General features: G+C 44.7%; 1 protein-coding gene across 6 annotated transcripts in view; it reads left to right on the forward strand.

Annotated features, from left to right (window-relative positions):
* LOC126540633 (uncharacterized) overlaps nt 1-13,138 on the forward strand; it is a 114,422-nt gene that overhangs the window by 6,803 nt on the left and 94,481 nt on the right. For 2 of the 6 annotated variants that reach the window (XM_055076180.1, XM_055076181.1), the window contains exons 1-3: nt 57-127; nt 5,210-5,288; nt 6,087-6,140. In XM_055076180.1, the coding sequence (XP_054932155.1) occupies nt 59-127; nt 5,210-5,288; nt 6,087-6,140 (202 nt within the window). In that variant the 5' untranslated portion in view covers nt 57-58. Of the gene's footprint in view, nt 1-56; nt 128-5,209; nt 5,289-6,086; nt 6,141-10,573; nt 10,685-13,138 lie in introns of those variants that run through there. The other 4 variants (XR_011892570.1, XM_055076182.1, XR_011892571.1 and 1 more) reach the window with 3 other exon arrangements.

Genomic DNA, 13,138 nt, shown 5'->3' on the forward strand with positions numbered 1-13,138 from the left:
TTGGAGACGTAATCATTAAAGTTTTCGACCGTATCCCGCTCTGATTATGATGCAGTGGATGCGGGGAACTCGAAGAGGTGGAACGAATCTTTCACAGGTCCATGATCCGCTGATCTGGTGTACGTGGGTACGTTCAAGGCTCGCAGTGATGCGGTCATAATGCTGGTCGGTGTAGGTAATGGATCTCTGCGCTTGGGGTTCACGGCGTGATGCCGAATACTTGCATGTTGGTGTGCGGCTTATGCGGGGGCTGCGAGGTCTTTACCCTGCAGATTTCTGTGACACGAGCAGAAGGTAGCGTACGTAAAACAGCATGGTCGCCGGAACATTGCCTTTATTCTTCGTCTTTTTGTTTCACCACTAATGCACCGTACCATCATTGTGCGGTTCGTCGCAGATGTACAGTCCAACTGACGTCGGTCTGCCGAGAACCACCGGTAGCACTTCACTCCTCGAAGAGGCACAACGCGGTTAGACAAAGAACCATACTTTTAGAGCGCAACTCTTAGTGGCACGTTGTTAGGACGAGCGTCGGCGGCGGCGTAACCGATAGAACGAGCACAACAGTGAAAGATGAAAGAGCGAACACTTAGCCGCCGGCCGATGAAAAGGGGAGCCGCGAACGGCAGAGCGGCGGAAACCAATGAGAGCGGTTCCTTCAGTGACGTGGGCGCTCAAAACTGGTTTCATGCGGACCCGCCCGACCGCTCGTTTCCTACTATTGCCTGCTCGCGTAAGCTCTCGCTCGCGTTTGCTTGCTGCGCTTTGTTCGGTCTAGTTCGCACTTGTTTCGATTGTCTTCGTTTGCGATTGTTTTGTAATCTTATTTATTTATTTGATTTAATTCATAAATACTGCCAGCCTTTACAGAAGGCCGTGGGCAGGAGTGGACAGTACATTAGAACAAATGATCAAAAATAAGAAGACAAGAACACATTACACAAGGCTCGCACCACGCACTGAAAAGCAGAGAAAGACCGATAGTTTGCACGCCGCGTGCGTACAAACCCGTGCTACAGATATAAAATTGTACACTGATTTATTGACAGAGTGCTTGACAAGGAAAAATTTAATCAGAACACGGACCATTCAAGCTGCGCGTGCGCGTCGCTCGATATGACAAACTGCTGTAATTCATCACTTATCGAAGCATTTTGCGGGAGAACCATAATAGCATATGTCGCGAAATGATAAGGGTTGCTGAAAATCTAAGGCTGATGGAAGAATTATAAAGCACTTAAATATGACTGTATGGTGGGTTTCTCGACAATGTGTGCACTGAGCCAGTTCCATTCTCGAATTGTTCGAGGAAAAATGAATTACTGAAGCAATCGGTTCTGCAGGCGAATTCTTTAACTTTTTTCGAGTGATTTCCTCGTGTGGAACGACGAGTCACCTGTTGAATGTACAATTCCTTATTGATACGCAGATTATCATGATATATAAATACATATATTTCAACCTATCACGATGACGTCTTAGTTGAAATGTTTCTAAATTAGCTTTTTGTAGCAGCTGAGTCGGAGATGTGTGCCAGCTGTACGAATTAAAGACGAATCTTATTGATTTTCTTTGGACACTTTAGAGTTTTCTTATATTTGCTTCAGTAAATGGATCCCATAAGACGGAATCATATTCAAGAATCGGCCTAATAAATGTTTTATATGCCAGTAACCTTATTTCTACTGTCGACTGACGTAGGGAATGCTTCAGATACGCAAGCTTCTTCATTGCCTTTTTTTGCATGTAGTTAATATGTGTGTTCCACCTGAGATCAGACGTGATCATGACACCGAAGTATTTATGAACGACAATGAATGAACGACAATCTTATGGACATCATTAAGGAGTGCGCAATAGAAGTCGGTGGTAACGCTGTTAAACAGGAAACCAGTAAGCTATCGCAGGAGACGAAAGATCTGATCAAGAAACGCCAATGTATGAAAGCCTCTAATCCTACAGCTAGAATAGAACTGGCAGAACTTTCTAAGTTAATCAACAAGCGTAAGACAGCGGACATAAGGAACTATAATATGGATAGAATTGAACAGGCTCTCAGGAACGGAGGAAGCCTAAAACCAGTGAAGAAGAAAATAGGAATAGGCAAGAATCAGATGTGTGCGTTAAGAAACAAAGCCGGCAATATCGTTACTAATATGGATGAGATAGTTCAAGTGGCTGAAGAGTTTTACAGAGATTTATACAGTACCAGTAACACCCACGACGATAAGGTGAGAGAGAATACTCTAGAGGAACTTGAAATCCCACAAGTAACACCGGAAGAGGTAAAGAACGCCTTAGGAGCTATGCAAAGGGGGAAGGCAGCTGGGGAGGATCAGGTAACAGCAGATTTGTTGAAGGATGGTGGGAACACTGTCCTAGAAAGATTGGCCAACCTATATACACAATGCCTCATGACCTCGAACGTACTGGAATATTGGAAGAACGGTAACATAATCCTAATCCATAAGAAAGGGGACGCCAAGGACTTGAAAAATTATAGACCAATCAGCTTACTGTCCGTTGCCTACAAAGTATTTACTAAGGTAATCGCAAATAGAATCAGGAATACCTTAGACTTCTGTCAACCAAAGGACCAGGCAGGATTCCGTAAAGGCTACTCAACAATAGACCCCATTCACACCATCAATCAGGTGATAGAGAAATGTGCGGAATATAACCAACCCTTATATTAGCCTTCATTGATTACGAAAAAGCATTTGATTCAGTCAAAACCTCAGCAGTCATGAAGGCACTACGGAATCAGGGTGTAGAGGAGCCATATGTAAAGATACTGGAAGATATCTATAGCGGTTCCACAGCCACCGTAATCCTCCACAAAGAAAGCAACAAAATCCCAATAAAGAAAGGCGTCAGACAGGGAGATACGATATTTCCAATGCTATTCACAGCATGTTTACAGGAGGTATTCAGGGACCTGGAGTGGGAAGAATTGCGGATAAAAGTTGATGGAGAATACCTTAGCAACTTGCGATTCGCTGATGATATTGCCTTGCTTAGTAACTCAGGAGACCAATTGCAATGCATGCTCACTGACCTGGAGAGGCCAAGCAGAAGGGTGGGTCTGAAAATTAATCTACAGAAAACTAAAGTAATGTTTAACGGTCTCGGAAGAGAACAGCAGTTTACGATAGGTAGCGAGGCACTGGAAGTGGTAAGGGAATACATCTACTTAGGGCAGGTAGTGACCACGGATCCGGATCATGAGACTGAAATAACCAGAAGAATAAGAATGGGCTGGGGTGTGTTTGGCAGGCATTCTCAAATAATGAATAGCAGTTTGCCACTATCCCTCATAAGGAAAATGTATAACAGCTGTGTCTTACCAGTACTCACCTACGGGGCTTAAACCTGGAGGCTTACGAAAAGTGTTCTGCTGAAATTGAGGACGACGCAAAGAGCACTCAGTGCCACTCAGTGCCAACAGAGAAGTTTTATATGAGCGAGACTCATCTAAAACAACGAGATGTCAACTAAATGTAATAGGATTTTACTTGTACATATTCAGCTAACCGGAAGAGAATTAAAAATCAACAGAAAAAGAGGCACTGACTGTTATTATGACAATAGATATTTTCGATGCTACCTTGAGGCTCGACATTTTAACCTACTCACTGATATCCAGGCCCTTATTTATCTTCTTAATCTTGCTCAGCCATCAGCACATCAACCAAGAGCACATCAACTGATGCTGATGCCTCGTCTAGACGGTACCTCTTAAACACCGGCATAAATGAAGGAATGCACGTGGCGGGCATTTGGGAGAATAGGGAAGACGTGACTCTGAAGAATGGAAGGTTTCTTGCACCGGAGAGAAGTCATCCAAATATTTTGTATCTTTACCATGACAGCCCTCGCTCTGAAGAACACGTTGGGTATCTGAAAAGCCACACGAAGCTTAAGCAACGATTCACATGGTCAAATATTGCTTCATAATTTGCCAACTACGCGTAGACGTACTACCAATGTAAAAGGACAAAAACTAAATACCGCCCAAGAGAAAAACACAACTATTCCTGCGTGCTGCAACATAACTTTTGAATTAGTCCAGCTAGACTTCGCAGTAGTCAAAAAGAAGGAAGAGCGTGTCCGAAAAACAAAAGCTTTTCCGATTAGAATTGATGAGTGCACTAGAATGGTCACCTAAAAATCAGGAAGAGAGAATGCCATGGTTATTTCTTTCATGCATTGAGGTATCCTCAAGCAAACAAGCGTTTCTGGCAATGGACCAGCGTTTCGTAGTGAAAAATTGAAACATGGGTGAAATAAAAGGCACCGCACTAAGGTTTGTCACAACTTACCATTCCGAAGGGAACCGTTTAGCAGAGCAGTTGATCGCGGATTTAAAGGACGTTTATAAAATTGTACCCGAACTGTCAAGGCGGTTACAAATGTGCTCTGGCAGCAGCTGCGAAGCACCACAATCGCACATACGCAGATCGACTTGGATGCAGTCCTCATTTTGATCCTGGCGCAAACAATCCATGGGTACTTGCTGTTTATCTTCTCGGATTATGAGACAGAATTTGATTCAGCGAAATTCAATAACTCAGGAGCAACAACACCAGTACAAGCACTCAATAAGAAGAGGTTTCGACGCCAGTGTGTCAAAGCTCCCTACTAAGCCTGGGAACTTTGCTATAATCCGGGAGGAGTCGCAGCCTCCAAAGCTCCATTCATTGACTATTCTATAGTCGCCAAGTAGGTGAAGCAACGAGCAGTCCTCAAGACAATATATTGCGAAGGTCAGCAGGAGAAGTTTGAAGCTAGTATCATAACAAACGCTAATTCATACCGTCCCAAGAGAACCGCACACAAAAGCCGCGGATAATGTAAAGTGTTCATAACAAGAAAAAAAGGGTCACCGGGCGGTCGATAACGCAGGGGCGACTTGGCTAAAAGAAGAGAGGAATGGGAGGAGGAGAAGGGGTGAAATGGAATTAAAAAGACTGCACAGCCATCTACCGATGCTGGTTTTGTACAATATTCGACGCTGTCGTGTTTGCCACCACGAAACGTCTATAACATGCAGAAAATTGTTTGATTTCAAAAGATGACACTACTACATATGATATTGCCACATTACTTTATAGTAGTACTTAATACGACATTGTTCCAAATGATAACTTTCGGGAAGCATAAATGTATACTAACGTTATTGCAATTTTTATTGCGGATATTTTAACAGTGGCTGATAGTGACTTGGTTCTCCCTGTTTACTAAGATGAAGATCATCTCTACCATCGTGATACTGGTGCTTCTGACAGGTGAGGATGTGGTGCTAGACGCGTCTCACATTTTTTGTGCATGTGGTTTCTCTGAGAGATGTTTAAGTAAGAGAAAAAAATCTTTGCGAAGTGCGATTTCCTAGATGCGGACAAGATTAACCTCTATCATTACTTGCGAAACTTTTTTTTAACAGGGTGCTGTTGAAAGCTGGTCGTGTTGATTATAATAAATACTAGGGTGTTGGATTCAAGCCTTGCTTGGGTTTCACACAGCTTATTCTAAAGTAAATTTTTTTCTAATGAGCATATTCGAGTCATCGTAGCCGTGACATATTTATAGGAGACAATTCTGTGTGCTCGTCGGCGGAGAGGTCGGCTTCAAGGTAAACGTACAACAGTATATCACACCATGTACTTCTCTGTAGTACTATCTGCTCAGAATGTTTGATCACACACTGAAAGTAAGTGTAATATGTAGCATCTCGTCCCCAAAATCCTACAACCACATTAAGAACAATGTTTCTAACATTTTTCATGGTTCTGACATATCACGGGGAAGAGATGTATGACTATTCGTTTCTGCATGCCGAGTTCGGCCTTGTATTTTGAGTAGTTTCACGGGAACTGCATTGTGCGGAATAATATGCCTGTTTTCACAAGTTCACCCAGCCAATAGAATTACATGAGCTGTGCATTCCCTAACGTGGTTTCTACCATTAGGTGTACAGTGTATTTCCAGAAACTATTCAATAAACAGTTCTGGTATGGCTAAAGAGTTCCTAATATTGAACAGCAATGTAATTGCGAAATGCGCATGATTGCACTTGGCTTGCGCAGGCTTTCTGGGCAGCGCGTCTGTGAAGACGAGAAAAGGCGGACGACACTCAACAGGTATAGTATAAATTCCCAGTTACCGACAAGTACAACTTCGTTAGTAACCTCCTGTATGTCCTTCAGTGGGCACAAAACAATGCTAGTGGCGTATTTTTTACCAGATACCCCTTCGTCAACCGCCTTCGTAACATCTGACGGCCTCTACCAATTCAAGGTTATGCCTTTCGACCTGTGTAATACCACGGCAACCTTCGAAAGAATAATGGTTTCCTTACTTGGGTGCTATAAATGGTCCACATGTCTGTGTTATCTAGACGACGTTACAGTGTTTTCACCAACTTTCACGAGTCATCAAACACGTCTATTGGCTATTATTGCTTTTTTTTTTTTCAACGTGCCGGCCTGCAATTGAACTCATCCAAGTGCCACCTTGGACCTCGTCAAATTAACGTTCTTCGACATCTTGTCAGGGCTGCTGATGTTAAGCCCGACTCTCACAAGAATCACCCCGTCCAGAAATTTCCTGCTCGGTCTTCCGCGGCAGACGTAAGAAGCTTTGTTGGACTATGCTCGTATTTCCGTCGTTTTATCAAGAATTTCACCGAAACCGCTCGCCCACTCACCGATTTACTTAAAAAGGACATTGCTTTCACATGGGGCCTCACTCAAACCAAAGCCTTCTCCACCCTCGTACGCTTGCTCACCGCACCCCCATTGCTGGCTCATTATGATCCAGCTTCCGCCACTGAACTTCACAGGGATGCCAGTGGCCACAGAATTGGGGCTGTACTTGTTCAATTAATGGCAGCGTAACCGAGAGCGCGTATTTGTACACGCCAGCCGACTGCTGTCACCCGCCGAGAGGAATTTTTCAAGTACCGCACAGGAGTGCCTGGCGAGCACTAGCTTTCCACCAGCTACCACCCGCAGACAAGCGGACTCACGGAGCCGCTCAATCGCCCGTTGACAGAAATGCTATGTACGTTTCTGACGACCACAGTGATTGGGACACGTTACCTTTGGTGACATTCGCCTATAATTCGTCCCGTCACGAGACCGCGGCATTTTCACTCTCTTACCTTCTGTTCGGCGGCCACCCTTATTTGCCCTTTGACACACTGCTTCCATTCCTCGGCGAACACTCCCACTTAACCCTTTAACCGCCAATTTAACTTCCGAAAAACGTACCAAAATCCAAAATTTCTTTTAAGTCATAATTTTTCCATGGTATTCTGACTCTGAAGATATATTATATCAATGATTACTGTTTAGAATTAGCACAGAAAATAAAAAAAAGGGAAAATACTGCTGTTGAGGGCGGCTTTTCCTCAATGCATGCCATGATAATGGGTCAGAACGTACTTAGAGTTGAAATATTTATTTCATGCAATGCACGGTAACACACCGAAAATTGCACAGACGTTGCTCCGTCGTAACAAAAGCTTTCATGAATAATAGTCGCTCCTTGTGTGGTAGATTTCGAAGCATGGTGTCACACAAAGCCCCACCAGTACTTTTCATCCTGAGGTCTTCCGACAATACCCTGCAATATTATCTGCGCAAGGAAGACCATAATCTCATCCCGGTCTACTAGTTTCCATGTAGAACCCCGAGTAGCAAAGTATGCTACCGCATACTGGTTCCTCTCCGTGATGATTAGGTCAATGATGCCCCAGTCAAGAATTACATGAAACCAGTGAACAATGTCATTCTTGACAGTGGGCTACCGCAAGACTCCGGGCGTTGCCATGGCTTGTGTGTCTTGAAAGCCATCTGCGACGTGGCCAAAGCTCGCACCCGCGCGGGCCTCATCTTCAAAGCGATGTGCAATGTTTTCAGAGTACGCGTAGTGCCGGTAGCTTCTTGTGCGCTGTGCTTTCGGCGTTTTGTTCGCGTTGAAGCGAGAGGTACAAGAAGGTCAATTCGCTTGCTGCTGCCACGATTCCTCACTCCAGAATTCTCACAGCTACTTTCCGCGCTCATCAAGCGAGATGCGTTCATGTTTATCTGTGCGTGCGTGGCACAGTGCTTGTTAATTTAGTTAAAAGACGTTGGTTGGCTAGTTTGTTTGAATCCATGGTTTAATCTGTAAGCGCGACTGAGCAAGGACGTAGAAAGAAGCAGACACACAGCGCTGTCTCTGTGCGTCTGTTTTCTGCTGCGTCTTCGTTCAATCACGCTTACGTATTCTATCATTGTTAATTTAGTTAGTAAGGAAATGTTTAGAACATTATACGGCCGTTAACTCTGCTATCCTTACTTTGTACAGCTATCCACTAATTTGCCATCGCAATCGGCGCTTCGCCTTTCTTACTTCCCTTTTCACTAAATAATGTGTTTTCTCAACGTATTCTGTACCAGAGAAAACTACAGTTGCTACGCGTGTTGTGCTAATGAAAATTAAAGTGTGGTTCTTGTAAATTATTTCAATGTAATGTCGACGTTATTTTAACACTGAAATTACATATGTGTGTTGGTATTAAGCACACATGCATGTGGTACTTAGTTCGAAACCTGGGTGAACTCATTGGTCTGAATTCATGCAAAACTTTGAAGACTCACCAGTGTAATGCCTGCCCTTATAGAAGGGCTATAAATACGGTGAGCTCATGAACAATGCTTTGCAATGTGTTGAACGCTATTTAAATCATGAATCAGGGACTTCAAATAGGTGCGACGTGATGCTAATGAATCGACGTCGAAATTTCACTTGAGAAGTCAGCGTCCATAGCTGGCCAACCACGACAATGTCCTCGTCGCCATGTGAGCCGCTTGTACCTTGATGAAAGACCCTATAACTTGGGTATTACAACATACGTAGCTAGGTGTCATTGCTTAAATTGGGCCTCTTGGCAGCCTGCTGCGAAATATGCACGACAAAAGTCACGCTTCCTCTTAACTTTTGTTATCGTGCTAACTGCTCGAGGAAGCGGTTGTTATCAAGCAACCGCGCTGTAAATCTGTCAGGCTATTATACTTTCCAGTAATCACTAAACTTTACCACTGTACAACATGCCGCTTAGCCTCATGAATAAGTTCGAACGCGACTATCCCATTGTTCTACGAGTGGCGGTCGGCATGCCCCATGTAGCGCAGTCTAGCCCTACGCTAACGAAAGCGCACCAGATTACCTTGAGCCTGCATACAGATGAGCGAGCACTACGTCACATAGAGGGTTTTACAAGGCACAGGATCCACAAGCGCGGCTTGCCCGCTTCACCAGCCTTCCTTCGTCTTCAACGAAAAAAATGGCGATGACCTTTTCCAGAATTATTCTTGAGTACGTCTCGACAGCTGCTGTCGCTAAGAATTTAGAGCGAAATTCACGTTGTAATACGCCTTCAAGTTCCAGGTATTTAAAAAGAGTCATGACTTTCACTGCTCGCTCTGTACCAGCTGATCCTTTCGTAACTATCTGAATTGTATTTTGGGCTCGCACAAATATGCACTGCCGCATCAAATTGCCACAAGGATAAAGGTGCTTCTGCTGCGTTCTTTTGCGCAGAAGCGGAAGCACGATGTGTCCGTCGTATATCACACTCAGCCTCGATCACAACTGCTGAGTTTGTAGCCATAAACGTAGCGATGATACACGTACAAGAAGGACTTGCAGCTTGCAAGGTTGTTCTCCTGAATGACTTACGCGCGGTGCTCACCCACCCACAGCACTCAGACAATGACAGCCCTGTCTCGCATCTAATTTCGAACTCCGTCTGCGCATTTGCATACCGTGGGGCAACCTTATTCTGTCGGTGGATGCCGTTGCATGTGGCCATTGTCAGCAATGAAGAGGTGGACCGACTAGCATCTCGGACAAATGAGTGCCGCATTCGTCAAGAACTTTCCCACCAGATCGACGATGCGCGTCTGCTGATCCACCACCACCTGTTCAGACAGTACCCTGATAACTGACTTTCAGTTGCAAGATCATTTCCTTCCTCCGCGTGTTCATGGTCGTGGTTTACGTCGATGCTTTAGAGCTCTGTTACAGAAACTTATTGTAAAGAAGCTGAACGGTCCAATCGACAACAGCGAGCGCTCTGTGGATCCTATGCTTTCACGGGTGAAAAGAAATATTTAGTCATTTAATATAGGACTGTCGCTGTTACAGTACGTAGTGGAATGCAATTTACTGAGATTATATGCACCTGGCTTACCGTGTGCAATGAAAGAATATAAATATCCCGCTGGACGTACGTAAGGAGTCTGCGATTATGGGCATAGAGTCCTTCTGTCATTTTTGAAAGCGACGAATCTGGACTCCCGATTATAGCCCAACATCTTGCTTTGCTTTTTGTGCTAATTTATGGACAACTTAAAAGTTGTTAAGTGCCGCTTTTATGAGTGTGTGACGGACATGCATTCTTTTCTCTTGTATTCTTCCCACCATTTCTTATTCTTTCTTCTTCACTGTCTGTGCCGCTCCCTCTTAATTTATCTCCTGTTCTTCAGTCACCGTTATGTTTCCATGCATCTTTTCTCTTTCATAGAGGTGGCAGGCCTAGTGCTCTCCTGGTGACAGTTTACTGCAGCTCTCTTTCGCATCTCTGTGATTGCTTTGTGCAAGGAAGCAAATAAAAACAGCAATAAAGTAGTAAATGTTTAAAAAGGCCCACGTAGCACGAACTTTCGCGACTGGCCCATGAAACTGTTTTCAGCTTACACTTCGTTGCTTCAAAACAGTATTTAGAGAATGCCAGTGAACCTTAAGAGTTAGTTTCAATGGAACCTGCATCCCTCATGGATTGGGCACGATGAATTGCAATGCAGCCTTTTGTACCAAGTGCATCGCACTAAAACGGCTGCCAGAAATTACGCATGTATAGTAATATATGCAATATTCTTGATGCAATATACATGCAAATGTAATAGGTGGTCTTCTTCCTGTCGATGATAAACAGATAGAACAATCAGTACCATAATTACTGACACTTGAAGGCATGAAAATGTCAGTTTAAGATATTTCATTTTCATCGCTTACAGTTTAATCAATGTTTTTCCTACTTCTCCTCCTCCTCTACAAGTGCCATTCAGCGGATTACCTTTTTTTCGTAGTCAAGCAGTTTCCCTAGGCTCGTTAATAATTGGATTGTTTAATCACCTCTTAGGTGGGAATGGCATAAAGTCAGCGGTTAGAGCATGGTGGTGGAGATGGTGGTGTGATTGAACGATAATATAATTGAGAAATGTAAGATTGGTCCAAGAGTGTAATAGTCGGTGGACCGCAAGCTCTAAGAGGGGGTTTATTTTCTGGGCAACTGAAATCAGCAGTCAAGATATGCACAGTACACACTGGTGTAAAACACTAGCAATGCAGCTGCTTTCGTTTTACACTTCTTTCTAGATTACAGGAACGTTACAAAAACCGGTACCTTTAACATTTTTGTGATAATAACCCAAGGAAACTGTTTATAAATAGATACGTCATGGTGTGGCTTCGTGCGCTTTGTGATGCGCAGAATTTTGTTCCGGTAAGGCACATGCAGTATTGCACTTGGTGAAATCTGCAGAAATAGTTTGTCATTTTCTGATTCACTTGGTTCTAGTTGAATCTGTCAAATTACAGGCGTCGTGCTCCTATCTGTTAGCTTGTTGGTTTGCGCGATGGTAGAGCGCCCGCCGCCTAAAAACGTTGGTCCCGCTTTCGATCATGCAATCACAGTACGACGGTGCGGTTGAAAATGTCGTTTTATGTTAAGTGGTTCTAATGAGGAGGGGACAGCCTGCAGCGGAAGCAATGTGGTCAATTTTCTTTCTTCACCCTATGGCGATCGTTAGGATTAGGTTGACTAGGGTTCCTGAAGACGATAAAATAACTTTAAATAACTTTAAGCGCAGGCCATTCTTCTTCAGAAAGATTCCGTTCAGCTGAGTTTTTTCTGCTGTTCAGCCCCTTTGTGGCCTCATTGGAGAACGTCGGTGCCACAATGGAAGGGCCCCTCTCCTTTCGTGTCGCTGCCTCTTTTGAGGAGGTTCGGTGACGCCTACGACGGATCGATTTAGCAGCCTCCCTGTGTGTCGAATTGTCTCGAACCATTTGCTTGAGAACAGCGACCTCTTTCTTGATGCGAGGGCAGTCCCTACACGAGGCAGCATGGCAACCATTACAGTTGCCGCACTTTAGGACAGCAGCCCGGCACGCGTCCTCCGCGTGAGGTTCAGCACACCGGGGACACAATAACGAGTTTGGATAGACCCCTTTGACATGTCCAAGCCTAAAGCACTGATGGCATTGAAGAGGCTTTTGAACGAAGGGCCGAACAGGGTGTCGGAAGCGACCGACTTTGACGTGAGACGGTCGGCAATCTCCTTTGAAAATCAGTTTGACGCAGCGCGAAGTTCCAAGGCTGCTCACACGCGTGATGACAACACCCTCACTTGCTGGTTTGACGAGGATAGGCAAGTCCTCGTTGGGAATGGCAACATCAATGTCATAAATTACACCTGCTGTGGATGCATCATCCATCGGGATATAGGAACGCACATTGATGTGCCCTAGCTCTAAGACTTGCTTCAGTTTTTCGGACGCACTCCCGTTCGAAACATCGATTGCTAGGAAATTTTGCGTGTATTTATCCGAATGTCCTTAATTTCATTCGGCACGGCCTCTTCCAAGAAAACAGATAGTTCTTGCCTGTTTAGCAGTCGGAGGTTGCTTGAGGGTTCCTCGGGTACGAACACGATGGCGTGAGGCCAACGTTCTGGCTTTGACTTCAGAGTAGCCGTGCTCGCTTGCGTTGACCTATTCGCATTGACAGTCCTCCTTTTGGCCCTCTTTCTGCGGACAGTGATGAAGCGGTCATCCGACGAGTCTTCATCCGACACAGAGTACAGCTCAGTGTCCTCGGTGTCACTGAGCGCGCTTCCTCTCTTCCTCGTGAAGGACGGCCTTGATGACCTCTGGCCAGGAGGGCCCCTGGAAGGCTCTGCGTCCATGGCCACGAGAACGGGAGCCGAGGCACCAGGTAGTTCCAAAGGATTTCGCCAGAATTCAGAGAACACAGATAGAAGCGTTCTACCAAGAAGACACTTCGTCGTCGTCTCCCATTAATGGT

This window comes from Dermacentor andersoni, chromosome 2 (genome assembly GCF_023375885.2).
Source record: "Dermacentor andersoni chromosome 2, qqDerAnde1_hic_scaffold, whole genome shotgun sequence".
NCBI classification, from domain to species: domain Eukaryota; kingdom Metazoa; phylum Arthropoda; class Arachnida; order Ixodida; family Ixodidae; genus Dermacentor; species Dermacentor andersoni.